This window comes from Delphinapterus leucas, chromosome 17 (genome assembly GCF_059928025.1).
Source record: "Delphinapterus leucas isolate spDelLeu-1000000601 "Yukka" chromosome 17, BTC_Dleu_Yukka2, whole genome shotgun sequence".
Lineage (NCBI taxonomy): Eukaryota > Metazoa > Chordata > Mammalia > Artiodactyla > Monodontidae > Delphinapterus > Delphinapterus leucas.
Window position 1 is genome coordinate 15,977,041 of NC_143145.1, and position 20,146 is coordinate 15,997,186.

At 40.5% G+C, this 20,146-nt stretch overlaps 1 protein-coding gene across 2 annotated transcripts in view; it reads left to right on the top strand.

The window, feature by feature from the left end:
• The window catches only part of ATAD2 (ATPase family AAA domain containing 2), a 72,814-nt gene extending 69,210 nt beyond the window's left edge, over positions 1-3,604 (top strand). For both annotated transcript variants that reach the window (XM_022554018.3, XM_022554019.3), the window contains exons 26-28: positions 25-158; positions 996-1,124; positions 1,900-3,604. In XM_022554018.3, the coding sequence (XP_022409726.2) occupies positions 25-158; positions 996-1,124; positions 1,900-1,944 (308 nt within the window). In that variant the 3' untranslated portion in view covers positions 1,945-3,604. The remainder of the gene's footprint in view (positions 1-24; positions 159-995; positions 1,125-1,899) is intronic.
• Positions 3,605-20,146: the final 16,542 nt, after the last annotated feature.

A 20,146-nucleotide genomic window follows, 5' to 3' on the forward strand; every position in this document is an offset into this window, starting at 1 on the left:
TAGTTATTTATTTTTTCGTTCTAGAAATGTGTGTTCTGCGAATGACTCGAGCTAGACGTTCCCAAGTAGAGCAACAGCAGCTCATCAGTGTTGAAAAGGCTTTGGCAATTCTTTCTCAGCCTACACCCTCACTTGTTGTGGACCATAAGCAATTAAAAGTATGTAAATTGAAATCATAATGCTTTCATTGTGCAGGTTAGAAACATAACCCACCAAAAGAGGGGTTGTAATAGTACATTGCATAAATTTGGCATGTAATAAATAATGATCTTTTATGAAAGGATAAACTTGGTATAGAATAACTTTCATAAAGGCAGTGGTTGGAGATGGCTAGTATGTTGGTATTATTGTTTTTAACATACTTATCTATGTCACTGATCCCATACATTGTTTTTATGACCATTACATATGGCCATTTTAGTTGGTTTTTACTTAACAAAAACATGCAACCGTGGTTAACTATGAGGTAATGGAATATCAAGGTAAGACCAGACTTGAAGAATCACAGAAATTTATCAATAGTAAGTCCATTTCAGTCATGACAAAAAAACACTGAGTGGATGGAAATTCCTTTTTGTAAGAAAAGAACCCTGACGTGGTGAGGTCATTTATGTACTGTCTCTTTTTATTTCACATAACAGAATTGATTATAATGTACTCATAGTGCCATAAAATATTCTGCAAAAATGTTGCCTTTTTTCCTGTTAGTCTAATTTGAGATTATTTTTTAATTTGTGTCCAGTGATGTATGGCTAGAATTGAAATTGGCAACCTCCTCAGCTGTAGTTTTTAGGATGAGAGGCCAGAGTCATAGAATGTAGATAACATTAACTGACAGCTGAATGTCAGAGTCATTATCAGAGGCTGCAGTGTCTCATTAGATGACTTGGCCTGCCTTCTCTCTGGCTTGTATTCTAAAAATGCCCCCACATCTTCAAAATTAAAATATCTCAGGGAATTTCTCTCACATATGTAACACTTACGTTTTCTTTTAGAATCTTTTGAAGACAGTTGTTAGAAAAAGTCAAGAATACAATATTTTTCAGTTGGAAAATTTGTATGCTGTAATCAGCCAGTGCATTTATCAGCATCGCGGGGATTACGACAAAACGACACTTATTCAGGTAAACTGATATGTATAAGTTAACACATTATAAAAAATTTTAAATACCATCTTTTAGTGTGTGGATTATGGATTATTTCTAGGTATAACTGTTCTGTGCTTTTTTAAATCTAGCACTTAAATGAGTTTGTGTTTCTTTAATAAGCAATGGAGCACTGTAGTATCTGTAAACTATGAAAAATCTATTTTGTGTGTATATTGATGAAGATATATAGTTCCTTTTTAAGACAGACTTAACATAGACCTATTTGTCTTTACTTAATCCTGCTTTACAGTGGGCATTCAAGGACTAATGTTTAAAATAGAGTTTGGCTGATACCTATATAGTATTTTATATATATATATATATATAACTGGTATCTACTATATATCTATTAGCATGTAATAGATATAGTATTTAGTATATCTAATAAAGTATACTATGGTACCTACACAGAATAATATACATGTAAAGTAGTACCTACAAAATATAAAGTATTAATATCTATATGTACACCAGTGCCTTGATTAATAACTGTATGAATTTAATGTAAGATGAAAGCATCTCAGACTTACTTCAAAGAGGTTTAAATAATGAAGTCCCATCAGTGATACCAGTCTATGTGATAGTCATAAACACTGGACAAAGTTTCTGTTTCACTATCAGGTATATACATGGATAATAATATCCTTAAGGTTGTTTACTGCAAAAAAAAAAACCCCAGCAATGGAGTCATGTTTCTTTGATTTTTTTCCATATTGAAACTTACTATTTTTCCTTCCTACCCTTTATCTAGAAAATGGAGCAAGAAATAGAAAACTACAGTTGTTCCAGATCATGATGTTATGGTACCAAATATTCTTTATATTCCGTTCCTTTGTCATGCTGACATAACTGATGCAAGATGAAATCCTGTATCTTTAAGGAAAAGATTAAAATAGTAAATAAAAATATTTAAACTTTTCTGGTATTTATGTACATGTGTAAGATAAATTACAGAGATAACTGATAAATATTGGAATTTTCATTGAGTCACTGTAGTATAGTATTCCTGTGCTTATCAGTAGTTAAAATGTGGCCAACTCTTAATATAAAAGTTATTTTGATAACTAATGTTTATGGCACTTAAGAGTAATTAGTGGGCTTCCCTGGTGGCGCAGTGGTTGAGAATCTGCCTGCCAATGCAGGGGACACGGGTTCGAGCCCTGGTCTGGGGAGATCCCACATGCTGCGGAGCAACTGGGCCCGTGAGCCACAATTATTGAGCCTGTGCGTCTGGAGCCTGTGCTCCGCAATAAGAGAGGCGGTGATGGTGAGAGGCCCGCGCACCGTGATGAAGAGTGGCCCCCGTTTGCCACAACTAGAGAAAGCCCTTGCACAGAAAGGAAGACCCAACACAGCCATAAATAAATAAATAAAGCAAACTGTCAACAAGTAAAAATAAATAAACACTATTATATTTAAGGGCAGTCTGTTCCTTTAAAAAAAAAAGAGTAATTAGTGACATTGACATTCTTTTGTTTTAAGCACTTTTAATTTTATCCTTCCTAAAAATAGTTTATTGTGTCAGACTAGAAACTTATTTAACCATTGTCTCTTTGCCATCCTTTTTCATCTTTGTTTTCTTCAGTGCCCATCTCCCATCTGCCTTTAGCGTCCCCGCCTGTTCACTTAAAAGCTAGTGTTCGAGTAGTGATTTGCAGGAGGGCCCTTGAACAACTTCTAGCTGCACCACAATTCTGTACTTGAAGGTCAAAATTAATGCTTTTTAGATAAACATTTTTTATAATTCTCGTTTGGATTAATAAAAATTTTAAATATTTTTCGGTTTACTTTTATGATTATATATACAACAAATGTATTAATGACTACTTTGTTAAACATCTTTTTAATAGCACGAAATTTTTATATTTGAAAACTATTTATATCCTTCTAAATGTGTTTAGGTTATATTCTATAGATACCTTTTATATACAATTATGTAAATATTATAAATTTTGTATTAATGATACCAAAAATACATTTCTTTCTTAAAGAAATAAAAACATTCACTGCCATGCATATTCACTCCCTTCCCCCCCGCCCATGTTTTTCCTTTTTAGGAGACATTCTACTATTAGTTTGTGAAATAGCTTCTGTTAGAAACTTCTTTTGAGGGGAATAGGGAATAATGATCTCATATGAGAGATTCTGGATTCTAATACAGTTTCTGAGTTAAACTGCCTTTTGTTGTCATTTTATCTGGATATTGTATTTAAAGCCTTCTAAAACTCAACTCAGATACCTTAATTAGTAGATACTGTCTTATGTAATGCGTGATGCAATGCAAGTCACTGAAAACGTTTAAGTACCTGTATATTCCTGGATTCGCATACACACACACGTACTCATTTTTAGTGAAGTTTATTATAACTTATTCTAGATGCATTTTTTATAACTAGGATTTTATTTTATATTTATAGCTTCTGTAATAAATTTTAAAGGTGAAAATTGCTTCTCAATGTTGTTTCTGTTTCTTAATTATTTTAAAATAATTCAGTGCAAAACAGTTGCAAAAATCTGTTTTATTACCGTGCATAATTTAAAATGCTGTTGACACTGAAATGTGTATATTCTTTAGCTACAAAGACTAATCTGCTTCCTGTCCTTTTCATGACACACTGTCTGCAGACGTGGGAAGTAATATATCTACATTCCTATGTAGACTTTCAAAACCATGCTGAAATTGCAAACCTAGAATTCTTTTTCTCATTTTTTTGCTTAAAAGTGCAATCAGGCTATAGTAATTAGGCAAGAAAAAGAAATAAAAGGCATATTCACAGATGATCTTATATATAGAAAATCCTAAAGAATCCACAAAACATGGGTTAGAGCCAGTAAATACCGCAAAGTTTCAGGATAGACTATCAGCATAAAAGTCAGTTGTATTTCTGTATACTAGCAGTGAACGGTCCAAAAAAGGAAACTAAGAAAGCAGGTCCATTTACATAACACCTAAGACAGTGGAACACCTAGGAATGAATTTAACCAAGGCAGTGTAAACTTGTACACTCATGAGTAAAAAATGTTGCTGAAAGAAATTAAATGAGACCTAAATAAATGGAAAGAGATCCTGTATTCATGTATTGGAAGACTTAATGTTGTTAAAATGGCAATGTTCCCCAAAGCAATCCGCAGATTCAGTGCAATACCTTTCAAAGTCCCAATGGCCCTTTTTGCAGAAATGGGAAAGTCAGTCCTAAATTCATAATGGAACTGCAAGGGACCCTGACTGGCCAAAACAATCTTGAAAAAGAAGAGAAAGTTGGAAGACTCATACTTCCTTTATTCCAAAACTTACACGAAGTTACATTCACAAAACAGTGTGGTACTGGCATAAAGGACAGACAAATTTAAGAGCTAAAACTATAAAATCCTTAGAAGAAAACAACCTTGAATTTGGCGATGATTTCTTAAATATGGCACAAAAAATACTCTAGCAACTAAAGGAAAATTGGATAAATGGTATTTCATCAAAATTCAAAACCTTCATACTACTTCTGCAGATAGTATCTATACTATAATTATTATATAATTATGTAATTTAATATGATACTATCTCAAAACTCAACAAGAAAAAGACAATCCAGCAACGGATGTTTCTGATGACTTAACAGTTTTGAGGAGTACTGGTCAGGTATTTTGGAAGATCTCCCTCTGTTGGAATTAGTCTGTTTTTCTCATGATTAGACTGGGATTATGGGTTTTGCGGAGGAAGATCACAGAAGTAAAGTGATCATATCAAGGTTACTTACTATCATGGTGAGTTATGACTGTTGATTGACCTTGATCACCTGGCAGAAGCAGTGTTTCTCAGGTTTCTCCATTGTAAAATTACTCTTTGGGTACTGTGCTCTGGAGGAAGGTCACTGTATACAGCCCAGTCTTAAGGAACGAGAAGTTATGCTCCCCCTTCGTCTTTGTGTTTTTTTTTTTTTTTTTTTACTGTTTCTATCAGGGATCCCTGTAACTGTACACCATGGGATCAACTGAGATTATTTCAGTCTCACTTATCTTCTCTTCAGTACAGCCTCCCTGCCACATAACACACACAGAATACATTTTTGCTCAAAGTAATGCAATTGAGAGATTTCCCCATAATAAGAGGGACTTTATTAGGACTTGAGTGTAAGGTAACTACTTGCTGAGAGATACTATATGTGGGGGTAAAAACTCTATTTTTTACTGACGTAGAGTTGATTTACAAAGTTAGTTTCTGGTGTAAAGCAGTGATTAAGTTATACATATATTTCTGTGCATCTGTGTTTCCTTTTACCTGGTGCCTGGAAAAAATTCATATTTATAGTTTTAAAATATATTTATATATTATTATATGTATTAAATATATATATAAGCAGAGAAGGGCAGAAAATGCTCTCACCCCTTTCCTTCCAGAGACCTTTCCTAGAAATTGTGCACACTTCCCTTTTTTATCTCACTGGCTGAAACTTAGTCACATGGCCCCATTTTGTTGAGAGAGAGAGAGGGAGAGGGAGAGGGAGGGAGAAAGGAAATAGCTGGAATTCCAGAAGCTATCTTGGACTGTGAGGTGACCTTAAAGATGGAAAGATTCAGGGACTATAATATTTTTAAATTCAGGACTTGTTTCTTATAGGAAGTAACAGCTGAAAAAGTAAGGAGCCACTGAGTCCTTGAGCACACAAGTGGCATGGTCAAATGGACTTGAAAGCTTTTCTTAGATGGTCTAGAAAAGTGACAGGCTAGAGGCAGGAAAGTCGAAAGAAAGACTTAGAAGGCATATTTGTAAAGGCTTAGTAAGACCTTGATTAGTAGTGCAGTGCATATTAAAGATAATTCCATGGTTGTATACATAAGCCCCCTGGGGATTGGTGGAGCTATTCACAGTAATACAGAAAAGTGGCCAGTTTCAGAGATGAGTTGAATGCAATTAAAAACATTTTGATTTTCAGGTAATATGGGGAGGCAGAAGAGAGTACAGTCTTTTTTTTTTTTTTTTTTTTTTTTTGCGGTACGCGGGCCTCTCACTGTTGTGGCCTCTCCCGTTGCGGAGCACAGGCTCCGGACGCGCAGGCTCAGCGGCCGTGGCTCACGGGCCCAGCCGCTCCGCGGCATGTGGGATCTTCCCGGACCGGGGCACGAACCCGCGTCCCCTGCATCGATAGGCGGACTCTCAACCACTGCGCCACCAGGGAAGCCCCCGAGGGAAGCCCCCGAGGGAAGCCCCCGAGAGTACAGTCTTTATAAGTCCATATTTTGAACATGATTGTTGTGGCAGGCTGCAAAACAGCCACCAGAAAGACATCTTCATCCTAATCCCTGGAACCTGTGAATGTTTCCTTCTATGGGAAAACAAAAAAGGAAAGGGTTCTTTAGATATAATTAAGGATCTTGAGATGGGGAGATTATTCTCGATTGTGTGGACCCTAAATGCAATTATGTATCCTGATGAAAGGGAGACAGAGGGAGATTTTAAAGAGAAGGCAGTGTGACCATCAAGTCAAAACTTGACATCAGGGACTTCCCTGGTGGCACAGTGGTTAAGAATCTGCTTGCCAATGCAGGGGACATGGGTTCGAGCCCTGCTCCGGGAAGTTCCCACATGCCGCTCTGAGCCTGCGCTCTAGAGCTCACGAGCCACAGCTACTGAGCCCACGTGCCACAACTACTGGAGCCCGCATGCCTAGAGCCTATGCTCTGCAACAAGAGAAGCCACCGCAATGAGAAGCCCATGCACCGCATCAAAGAGTAGCCCCTGCTCACCGCAACTAGAGAAAGCCCGTGTGCAGCAATGAAGACCCAGCTCAGCCCAAAAAAAAAAAAGAAAAGGAAGAAAGAAATTGACATCATGTGGCCACAAGCAAGAAAATGCTGGCAGCCAGCCACCAGAAGCTAGACAAAGCAAGGAACAGATTCTCCCCTGGCTCCTCTAGAGGAGTGCAGCCCTGCCAACATTTTGATTTTGGCCTAGTGATATTGATTTTGTAATTCTTGCCTCCAGAATTGTAGGAGTTTTAAGTAAATGATGGTGAGAGGGGCTTCCCTGGTGGTGCAGTGGTTAAGAATCCTCCTGCCAGTGCAGGGGACACGGGTTCGAGCCCTGGTCCGGGAAGATCCCACATGCTGCGGAGCAACTAAGCCTGTGCTCCGCAACAAGAGAAGCCCTCAGTGAGAAAGAAGCCCGCGCACCTCAATGAAGAGTAGCCCCTGCTCGCCGCGACTAGAGAAAGCCCTCACGCAGCAACGAAGACCCAACGCAGCCAAAACTAAAGTAGAATTAAAAAAAAAAAAATGATGGTGAGAAAGAGCAACTCATCTTCCCTTGAGATGCGTCTTCCTCAGAAGATGAGGTGGTCATAGGAGAGTAAGATGAGGAAGGAAATTAAAGAGGTTCTGAATCAATTTTATATGAAGGGGAATTTCTCACCTTGGAATAGGAGTGCTACAAGTTTCAAAGCAAAAGGAAGGAGGTTTCTGCATTTTAAAAAAATGTTTGTTCAGGGAGAAGGGCATGATTGGAATAGGGCATAGCTGGCTGCTAAAATGCTTCTTCCAACTGCACTCACTAAGGGGACGAGTGACTGCCTTTTTGCTGAATCAAATGTGCACTTCTTGGTCTTTTTCTTATCTACTTCTCAGCACCATTCTATCTGATAGAACACGTATATGTTTTGAAACAATTTTTTTCTCCTGCCTGTTGGACACTACACCCATGTGGTTTTCTTTCCAGATTCCAGAGCTGCTCCTTTTTTTTTTTTTTTTTTTCCTTGTGGTGGCCTTCTTTCTCTACCCTTACTCTTCATGTTGTTCTCTAGAGCTTGGTGCCAGGCTCTCTTTTCACTCTGCACTCTTTCTCCACATGGTGTTCCTTGCTCCTAAGGCTTTGAATATCACCTGTATACTACCAACTACTCCCAAATTTATATCTCCAGGCCGTATCACTTTTCTGAACTAAAGCCCAATATTTCTTGATCTTTCCCTGAAACCTGCTGCTCCTCCAGAGTTCCTTTTATCAATAAATGCCGCTAGCATCCATCCCAATGCCAAAGCCAGAAACCTCAAGCTTCCCTCCCCTTCAGCTTCCAGTCCATTGCCAAGTCCTGATTTTCTGCCTCCCAAATATCTCTCAATTCTTTCCGCTTCCTCTAGTAGCTCTCTCAACCCACTGAAATCACACGCCTGTACTACTGCAAGAGCCTCCTGATTGGTCTGGCTTCTAATCTTGCCCCCTGCCATCCGTTCTCCACTCAGTAGCCAAAATATTCTTTTAAGGAACTCAAATCTGATACCATCATTTTTTCATACTCAGTATTTCCCATTGCAGATCTTTGTTATGGCCCCTGCCTGCCTCTCAGCTTCCTCTCTCCACTCCTCCCCTGGCTCATGACACTTCAGCCACAGACTTTTTTCACTTCTTTTTTCCTACCTCTGGGCTATTTCATGTATTGTTCCCTTTGTCTAGAATGCCCTTCCCTTCCCCAGTGCATGTCTAACTCCTACTCCTATCCTTTACTTCTCAGCATGAAAGTAACTGTTTTAGAGAAGTTTTCTTGACCCCCCTCAATCTAAATGCAGTTTCCTATGTTAATCTATCATTTAATCTCTAATAGTCTTACATGACACTTACAATTTTTGCTGTATATTTTCTAACGTTTATTTAATGTTTATCTCACCACAGATCATAGGCGTTTTAAAGCCAGGAGCTAAGTTTGTTTCGTTTTTATGATTATAGATCTAGCACTTACATAATAGGTTCATGGTTGACAATAAATAATCAGTTGACATAATGATTGTGTAATGGATAAGCAGAGCAGAAGATTTGGGAGCAGAATAGGAAGATAGGAAGTTGTTAGAAATAGAGGCCCATGGGGGCTACGGTAAGGGGAAGCCTACACTTCAGAAAAGGAGAGGGATCTAGCTAATAGCATCTAATTTTTAGAAAGATAAAATCATGTTTATATTTTTAGAAGCTGCTTCTGTTAGATTTATCCAATTTCAAGGCTATAAAAAGAGCAGATTTTCACTTCAATTTGCTGGTAGTTAATTGTCCACATATTGGGCACCCTCATGAGATTGAAACCCATCTAATTAACGATTGTATATTCTTAGCTTTGCATAGTCAGAATAAAGAAACTGAATAAAGAAACTGAGGCTTAGATTAGGTAGTTTATTCAATTTCACACGTAAGTGGGAGAAGCAGGACTCCACTAGGTCTGTTTGATCGAAATCCATGTTCTTAGTCACTTTCCCTGAACACATACTGTAGGTGCCCTACTCATAGGCTCTTGGCATTCAACATTCTGGTATATGCCATGGTTGGCAACCTGCAAATATCTATAACCCCACCTGAGGGTGTTCTCATGATCCATGCTGGATGTAGGCTGGAAGTGACAGGAAGTTAACATCCCTGGGAATAGCTGCCAACCACACAAAAGTAGGAGTCAGTGAATAATACCCCAGCTCCCTTGCCCCTTGGGTGGGACAACTCTGAGGTGTGTTCTACACTTTGTCTCCAAGTTCTCCATGGAGGTTGAGCCCTAGGTCTCAGAGCAATAACCTGCTTGAAACTGACTCTGTTAGCTTTCTTCCCTTCTCTGTCTCACTTCACTCCCCTGCCTGTACTTCTTGGCATCACCTCCCAAATAACCACTTACTCACATCCTTTACTCCAAGTCTGCTTTAGGAAGAATCCAACATAAGACACTCGCTCCATTTATAAGGTAAAGGAGAAAATGTGAAATGCCCCAACAATAGCTATAAAATTTTTTTAGTTTTCTCAACTATTATTGAACCTCACAAACCAACATTAATTTCCTCAGTATTTATTGTGATAGCCTAAACAATTTTATTTTCAAATTCCTTCCCATTTTAAAGATTGTCTTAGTTATCTTGTAACAATGTTAAATTATGTTTTTACTCTGTTTTTAACAGGAAAAATCTGGAAGCTTCATGTTTAGGCTATGTAATTTTAGTATGCAAAGGTTGGAATTGAAATCACTATATTTGAGCAATCAACCCTGCCAACATCCGAGCTCTGGCTGAGAGTCAGAGAATAGCACTTAACATGCAGTGAGAGGACTCTTGGAATACTACTACCTTCAGAGCACATGCCAAATCAAAATGATTTAAACGTCCAAAAGATATGGGACTAAAACATTTAATGGATCAAAAAGTGCCAAACGTGGGTACCCTGGACATGCAGACATTGTGAGCTACAAGTACCATTGTGAAACTTCAACTGGCTTAAAGATTGACTTGGGGAGAAGGCGGGTGTTGCTCATTGCAATAGATAATGTATTCATGAAATAATTTGGAAACTGATTACGTGTGATGAATCCTAATTATAGCTATTTACTGTGGTGAATATTTAAGAAAATCAGGGTCTTAAAAAAAGACACTAGCATTTAGGAAGAAAAATAAGTTACCCCCCAATCTTATGTTCTGTAATTATTTTTTACATTCAGTTTACGTGTTTTATATTTAGGACCACAGCATATGTCCCTTTTCTGTTTCTTCCTTAAATTTTCCTTAAGACTCCTTCCCCAACCCATCAAGGAGAAAATGTAAATTACCACCATCACTCAAATAAATTCCCTGGTTTCTTCTGAACCTTCACCTCACAGCTGTTGCATGAAGTATAATCACTAAAGTACTAGCTAAATGAAATTGTCTATCCAAAATGACAGTTTTCTAATATTCTTATACCAAATAACTTTTCAGGAGAAGAAACAGATTATTAAACACATTTTTTTCCATCTAAAAATAGCTGATCTGGAAATACAACAAAATGCTAATAGTGGTTAGGAAGGGAGAAGCATGAATGAATTCTTATCTTTCTTAGGTTTCTGTGAAGTGATTATTTTATATTGTCCCGCTACTGTCTTTGGGCAAATAGTTCTCAGAAAAGTTGTTAAAAGTCTGCAGATCTTATCTGTGTGATCAGAAAGGAGGTATTCAACCTTTGGGTACATGCATAATATAGGCATAGCATTATATCACCTTGCTGGCTGCAAACTGTATACCTCTCACCCAGCTATGAAACAGGCGGGAAATGTGAAAGGAAGAAGTAAATTACAAAATACCTGAGCTACAAAGTAACTGAAAAGTTAACAATGAGAAATCCAAGCTAATTGGCCTACATTTTCAATTTATAACATTCATAATTAAAATGAGATAATGATAGTTAAACTACATTACAAATGACAAGACACAAAATGAAGATGTTATTAGGATATTTTAATTGTAGTCATGAGGGCAGGGACTATGTGTCTTGTCCAATTAATATTTGCTGAATTTATATATTTATGTATGTATCCTAATACCTATAAGGCATTAGGGAGATTTTTTTTAAAAAGAATGAGATATGGTCCCTGCCCCCTAAGGAATGTGTAATATGGTGAAATTACATGTTAACACACCCAAATTGCCTCATACCTCACTAAAGAATATGGGTTTGCCTTTACTTTATCATCCATGGCACAGAAGGACAGAATGTAGGCTTCACTGTGCAGTGGAGAAGCAGAGCCTGTGGAGTCAAACATGGGCTTCAATCTTCTTGAAGATGTTCTCCAAAAAAGAAGCCTTTTGTTACAGTAACATGGCAGAGACATTTACCACTCACCAAAATGTCCTTGTGCTCCCTCACATTTCCTGTAACTAGGGCTGATCAAAGGGCTCTAAGCAGAAGTGCCATGTGTCACTTCTAAACCAAAGCATTTAATAGCTGGCAGAAATCTCTCTTCCCTCTGCCTCGGCAACCTAGAAGAAGGGTATTCCAAATGATACAGCCAAAGAGAGGAAGCAGCCTGGATCCCTGAGTCACTTTTTGGTAGACGTTGCCCCGGAGAGTCACTAAAAGCTATAAGAAACCTTGATGAATAATGAATAAATCATTATATGTTAAACAGAGGGTATTTGGGTTTGTTACAGCAGCATTGCCTAGTCTGTTCTGATAAATAGAGATAATACATTCACTTGATGATTGGTGAGCCAGTGATGGAAGAATCAGCATGAAGGCAAGACTATGAGATCTGCTTTTTAAAAGTAGCCAAGGGATTCCCTGGTGGCGCAGTAGTTAAGAATCCGCCTGCCAATGCAGAGGACAAGGGTTTGAGCTCTGGTCCGGGAAGATCCCATATGCTGCGGAGCAACGAAGCCCATGCACCGCAACTACTGAGCCTGCGCTCTAGAGCCCGCGAGCCACAACTACTTTAGCCCGCATGCCTAGAGCCCGTGCTCCGCAAAAAGAGAAACCACTGCAATAAGAAGCCCGCGCGCCACAACGAACAGTAGCCCCCACTCACTGCAACTAGAGAAAGCCCACGCGCAACAACAAAGACCCAACACAGCCAAAAGTAAATATATAAATTTGTTTAAAAAATTAAAAGTAGCCAAAACTGCTGTGTCTTTCTGTGCTAATTCACTTCACAACAGTGAAAAAGGCCTGACCAACCTCCAGACCTAGACAGGCCCCTGATACCCAATATTTAAACCCAAATAAACTTTTGGCCTCCACAACTTTGGGGATTTTATCAAAGCAAACAAAGACCCAACACAGCCATAAATGATAGGTAGGCAGGTAGATGGATAGGTGGATGGATAAAATCATTAGACAAGTTTTGTTTTGTTTTGTTTAAGTTATTTATTTGGCTGTACCGGGCCTTAGTTGTAGCATGCGGGATCTTCCTTGCAGCATGTGGAATCTTTAGTTGTGACATGTGGAATCTAGTTCCCTGACCAGGGATGGAACCTGGTCCCCCTGCATTGGGAGCACGGAGCCTTAGCCACTGGACCACCAGGGAAGTCCCTGTGAAGCTCTTTTTTTTTTAAAACACTGGACACATGTGTGTCTTTTTTTTTTTTTAACAAATTTATTTTATTTATTTATTTTTGGCTGCGTTGGGTTTTCATTGCTGTGCACAGGCTTTCTCTAATTGCATCAAGCGGGGGCTACTCTTCATTGCGGTGCACAGGCTTCTTATTGCAGTGGCTTCTCTTGTTGCAGAACACGGACTCTAGGCACGCAGGCTCCAGTAGTTGTGGAGCGCGGGCTCAGTAGTTGTGGCTTGCAGGCTCTAGAGAGCAGGCCCAGTAGTTGTGGCACACGGGTTTAGTTGCTCCGCGGCATGTGGGATCTTCCCGGACCAGGGCTCGAAACCGTGTCCCCTGCATTGGCAGATTCTTAACCACTGCGCCACCAGGGAAGCCTTGGGAAGCTATTTTTTTTTAAAAAATAATACCTGTATCCCACCCTAAAACAAATAATCAGAATCTGTGGAGGTGAGGCTGGGGCAGATGTTTTTTAAAAGCACCACGTGATTCTGTTGTCCAACCAGGGTTGAGAACTATCGCCTTAGGCAATGTGTAGGCAAAATATTTGATTACACATAATTTAAAATAAAGCCTTCATCATCGGGCTTCATCATCATCTTAATAATAGAAAAAAAAAACTTCAAACAATACAGAGAATGGCCACTTTTTCACAGACTTGGAGCTTTAAAAAAGGCTTATTTATAAATGACAGACACGGAGTCAATAAGTAGTTACTAGATGCTGTTGGGACTGAAGGACCTTCTGATAAGCCCAGCGATGTTGCAATGGAAAGAACAGGCTCGAGATACCATTTATGTTGTTTATAGTGATGACTGTTTTTCTGTTGTTATGGGCTGAATTGTGTCTCTCTCTGAATTCATATGTTGAAGTCCTAACCCCAGTACCTCCTAATTTGTATCTGGACGTAGAGTCTTTGCAGAGGGAATTAAATTAAAATGAGGTCATTAGGGTGGGCCCTAATCCTATATGATTGGTGTCCTTATAAGAGGAAGTTGAACACAGACACGTACAGATGGAAGATGATGTGAAGACACTGGGTGAAGACAGCCATCTGCACGTCAAGGAGAGAGACCTGGGACAAATCCTTCCCTTACAGCCCTCTGAAGGAACCACCCCTAACAACGCCTTGATCTCGGACTTATAGCCTCTGGAACTATGAGAAAAATAAATTTCTGTTGTCTAAGCCACCCAGCCTGTTGTACTTTATTACAGCAGCCATAGCAAACTAATATACCTGTGTTATAGCTAAAGTGTGTGGTAGGTTTTTGGTGAGTGGGTGGGAGAACTAGCCACCCTGCCTCTGTTTTATTAAGAGATGTTCAGAGAGAAGATGGGGTTTTTGTAAGGTTCCTGAAGTTGAGTACTTCGAATATTTGATAGGAAGGTAGTTTTAATTAGAGAAGGCCAGGAAATGTGAATCATTGTGTCTTCTGGCTCACAGCCTCTGTTGCCCACATAAAGCTGCCCTTTTCCCCCACAAGAGTGCCTACCCCTCCTGCCATGGCAGATTGGACTAAGCTGACCTTTCAAGAAAAGGTGTGCTGGACCAATCAGATTCTCTCTTTAGATTTTGGAATTGCAACACTGAGAACCAGACCATTTAGCTCTAATGAACAGAGTTGAACAGTCATATTGGACTCCCTGGCCAAGGCCACTTGGCTGGGCCATATTCTAGAAGAGTCTTAAAAGGTGAGTCGAGGGAGGAGAGGATAAAGTAGACATGCAGGGACAAACAGTAGATTTGACTTCTTTAGTGGAGCTAGCTTGAATGGGTTTCTGTACCACAAACAGAAGAGTGTTAACTGGAACATCATGAAATCAAGAGTGAGAACCTTGAGGCCAAAGCCCTGCCCTGAGGGGCCACTAAAAAATCAGCCTAATCTCTCTTCTGTGCAGATACAGAAGATTTTCAGGCTGGAAAAACCCTAGAGGACAGCAGCAGCAGCAGCATGGCTACTATTTTCTGAGAAATTAAGATAAGCCAGGCCCTTTGCATGAACTATCAGCTTTTGAGATAGGGCATGACAACAGATGAGTAAAAACAGAGAGGTTAAGAAACCTGCCCTTAGTTGTACAGTTATTGTGGTAAATTGATTACAAATATGGCCACAATTATTTGCCCTTCCTATATCCTCCCCCTTTGGAATGTGACTTTATAGCTGCTGTCATCAAGAGGAAGAATCTGGGCTGCCCCTGTGACTTGCTCTGGGCCAGTAGAATGTGGCATAAATGACACTGTCAGTTCTGAGGCTAGGCTTAAGAGGTCTTAATGCTGCTTCTTGATTTCTTAGAACCCTGTACATGTGAAGGAGTCCAGGCTACTCTAATGAAAGATGAGACACATGTGGTCCAGTAACCCCTGTGATCAATAGCCAGCCAACCAGTGGAGATGTGACTGAGGCCATCCTAGATGAGTCAGCCCCTAGATGATCCCCTGACACTCGGCCGACTAACAGACGTATGAATGAGGCCAGGCAGCTCTGGGACAACCCACCTGCTGACTGTGGATGCATGAGTGAGTCCAGCGAAGATCAGCCGAGCCACCCAGCCAACTTCACAGAGTTATGAGCTAAATAATTACCTTAGACTTTTAAGCCACTAAGCTTTGGTGGGTTTGTTATGCAGCAACAACTGCTGGTGCTGAGGGTCTGGGACCTGAACAGAAGAGCATCTGACTTCCACACCAGTGTATGCTCTCAAATCCTGTGCACACTGTAGCCTGGCCAATGCATTACCTTCCTTCTGAGAAACCCTATATGTAGCATCTTCATTAGATTGCAGGATTGGTCTGAGTGAGTTCAAAACCCACTTTACTTTGCAGGTTACTGGGCAACTGTCTGGGCAGATTAACTTGTCCAAACCTTGGCTTCCTCACTTTGTTAACTGCAAACAATACCAACTACCTCACAGAGACACCAGGAAGGTAAAATGAGATAGTACATCTAAAGTGTCCAGAGTTTAGCAGGCCATGAGGTTTCCTGGAAGATGGAAGTTTGCAATGGGGGTGGGAGCATCAAAAATTTCTTAGTAGCTGAAGTAGAATTTCACTTTCAGTGTTGATGTTCAACCAACTGGCAGTTTTAAGAATGGAAATCTCTTCTTAGAGATACTGACTCTTGGGTGGGGAACTTCCCTGGCAGTCCAGTGGTTAAGAATCCATGCTTCCACTGGTTTGATCCCCGGTTGGGGAACTAAGATAGCACGTGCCGCGTGGTGAGTCCAAAAAGCAACCGACAGATACTGACTTTGATATAGCTTGTAACCCTTAATTCTAAAAGAATGCAGTAAGTTTTCCCCCCAATTATAAGCTTTTTTCTAGCTCAGCATTTCTCAAAGTAAAATCTACAGGTCACTCACATAAGAGTCACCAGCTGCCTGTCAAATGCAGATTTACCGCCTCATCCCAGACCTACTGAATGAGACACTCCCGGGAGCAGGGTCTGAGAATCTACATTTTAAACAAAGTGCCCCTATAATTTCCATGCACATTAAAGTTCCTCTGCTAAGACTTTTTTTTTTTTTTTTTTTTTTTTTTTTTTTTGCGGTACGCGGGCCTCTCACTGCTGTGGCCTCTCCTGTTGCGGAGCACAGGCTCCGGACGCGCAGGCCCAGCGGCCACGGCTCACGGGCCCAGCTGCTCTGCAGCATGTGGGATCTTCCCCGGTGGGGGCACAACCCCGCATCCCCCGCATCGGCAGGCGGACCCCCAACCACTGCGCCCCCAGGGAAGCCCCCTCTACTAAGACTTTAAAAACGGGGACGCAATGCGAACACATATATATGGAATCTAAAAAAAAAAAACGGTACTGATGAACCTAGTGGCAGGGCAGGAATAAAGATGTAGACATAGAGAATGGACTTGAGGACACGGAGGGGCGGGGTGGGGAAGCTGGGGTGAAGTGAGAGTGACGTCGACATATACACACTACCGAATTAAAATAGATAGCTAGTGGGAAGCAGCAGCACAGCGAGATCAGCTCGGTGCTTTGCCATGACCTAGAGGGGTGGGATAGGGAGGGTGGGAGGAAGGCTCAAGAGGGAGGGGACATATGTATGCATATGGCTGATTCATTTTGTTGTACATCAGTAACTAACACAGTATTATGAAGCAATTATAATCCAATAAAGATCTATTTTTTTAAAAAAGTTACATTGGAAAAAAAAACAAAAACAGACGCATTGCATGTTCTCACTCTAGTATTGCTTTCTAGTTGGGTGTTCCCCTAGGGTTGTTTGTGTCTTCAGATTTTAGGTCAAAAACTAATACCGTTTTTGCAGAAGTAGTGTTGACATAGCCACTAACTTTTTGGTGGAAATAGAGGACACACCAATGAATGACCCAACCCAGATGACACCATGATTTTTTTTTTTTTTTTTTTTTTGCGGTACACGGGCCTCTCACTGTTGTGGCCTCTCCCGTTGCGGAGCACAGGCTCTGGACGCGCAGGCTCAGCGGCCATGGCTTACGGGCCTAGCCACTCTGCGGCATGTGGGATCTTCCCGGACCGGGGCATGAACCCGTGTCTCCTGCATCGGCAGGCGGACTCTCAACCACTGCGCCACCAGGGAAGCCCCGACACCATGATTTTTTTAAGTGTATCAACATATTACTCTCTGAATAAATACTGGGAAATCAGTTTTTCCTGTTTTTCTTGTTTTGCATCTATAATCTTTATATATGGACTTATGCTAGTTACAGAAATAGGGGAGGAGAAGAGTGGGGAGGGCATTTACCAAAATACTAACTTGTTAACAAAATTAACTTCTTTTTACTGTTCTTATCAATTACATTATTATTTTCACAAAACAAGCACTAAGAGGAATAGGAAATGACTTGACCTTAAATTGACTTTGAAAGTTTGTGCAGTCTGAACTAGCTTTAAGCAGGAATGTTTTTGTTCACCTTCTGAATGTAACCATTAGAGGGACTTCCCTGGAGGCGCAGCAGGTAAGAATCCACCTGCCAATGCAGGGGACACAGGTTCGAGCCCTGAACCGGGAAGATCCCACATGCCGCGGAGCAACTAAGCACACAACTAGTGAGCCCACGCACCGCGTCTACTGAAGCCCGCGTGCTCTAGAGCCCGTGCTCCGCAACAAGAGAAGCCACCACAATGAGAAGCCTGCGCACCACAACGAAGAGTAGCCCCCCGATCGGCGCAACTAGAGAAAGCCCGCACGCAGCAACAAAGACCCAAAGCAGCCAAAAAAAAAAAAAAAAAAAAAATCGTTTGAAAGTAGCCATTAGAGAGAGCAGTGGGAGTATTTGACTAGGGCTAAATTTTCAGGTTCACCTAGCTCTAGTTACAAGTGTCTCAGTTTGATGTCTTTTTGGCTGATCTGTTTCATGGTATCATGTTTTTTAAAAACATTTTCACCAAAAGTAGAAAAAGGAAAAATGATAACAGAAGGAAACAACTTCAAAAAGTAGTGGTGGAAGTCTATTCCTCTTCAGATGACACCAGTGCTTAGAACTTTTGATTCAGAGCTTTTCATTTCCTACAAATATTTTTTTTCACTGTTCCAAAGGTAGAAGTGGCGCTGAATAGCAAAAATTCTGTGCTTTTTAAAACCTGCTGGACAACTTCTCATCTCTAAGAGTACTGAAGTTTTGCCGCACCAGACTGTGTATGACAAATCACAAAACATATGCACAAAGAAATCTAGACTCTTCTAATTGTGCCGATCCGTGGGTAAAAAACTTACTTCTGGAGCCACACAGCTGTTGAAATCAGTCATATTTACAATTTTTACAAATGAGTTTATTTTAATAAAAACAAGTTACTCTGTGAACATGATCTCTAAACAGATTTATGTGGGCTGGCACAATCTGCTATGCTAAACGTATATTCATATTGCTTAGGTCTGCAACCAGTTTTTTGCTTTGGGGGTTTTTGGGTTTTTTTATTTTTTTTGTTTTTTTGAGTGGTGATGATAACAGTCTTGTTTCGTACAAGGATACAAATAATTGGCAGCAATTCAGCTAAGGACTCTGTTCTCAGCACTGAGCTGTTGAAATTGTTTTCCTGGACAGAACTGCCCTCTGGGCATGGCCCTAAATTGGGAGGACTCTGGGCTGCTGGCACTGGGCAGTGAACCAGGCAGACAGCTTATAGACAGAAGAAGATGACTATAAACTGATGCTAAATAAGAGGAGGGGGAGGGGGAGGGGGAAGGGGAGGATGGGTTGGAGGAAAGGAAGAAAGGAAAAAAGGGTGGGAGAAGGAGAGAGAGGAAGGGAGAGGTGAGATTTACATTCATTAGTCCATACCCTTAAGGGGTCTCTATGTATTTCTCCTTGATCTTTCTGACTGCCCACATTGCTTGAGGTTTTTATGCTCATGTATTTTGCTTGGTTGTTAGACTGTAATCTCCTTGAAGACAGAAATATTGCCTGACTCAGCTTTGCATCTTCCACAGTGCCTGGCATACACTGGTGCTCAAAAAACTAGTTGGTAAATGCATGAACAAAAGAATAAATTTCCATATCTAAAGCCTTTCCTTTCCTTAGAGATAAAGCCTAAGCAGTTCTCGGTGGGCACAGCAGTGCCCCTAGGGGGGCATATTGAAATTTTGTTGGGGCAGTTTTTGTACTGTAGTTCTCGTATTGGTGCCAGTTTTTCCATAGTGAAAAACACATTATTATTTTTATTGATATTAGTATAGTATTTTTTAATAAATTTATTTATTTTTATTTATTTATTATTTTTGGCTGTGTTGGGTCTTCGTTGCTGCTTGCAGGCTTTCGCTAGTTGCGGCGAGCGGGCGCTACTCTTCGTTGCGGTGCGAGGGCTTCTCTTGTTGCCAAGCACGGGCTCTAGAGCGCGCGGGCTTCAGTAGATGTGGTGCGTGGGCTCAGTAGTTGTGGCTCGTGGGCTCTAGAGCGCAGGCTCAGTAGTTGTGGTGCACGGACTTAGTTGCTCCGCGGCATGTGGGATCTTCCCGGACCAGGGCTCCAACCCGTGTCCCCCTGCATTGGTAGGCAGATTCTCAACCACTATGCCACCAGGGAAGCCCAATATTAATACAGTATTTTTAAAGACATTACTTTTGCTTATTTCACCTTTGTATTATTAGAATATTACAGTGTTTTCTTGCAGATAGTTTACATTATCAATAAATTTAATTCCGGAGAGTAAAGTGGTGTTAAATTTTTGTTGTGTTGAGTAATATACAGGGTGTTGAGTATGGCA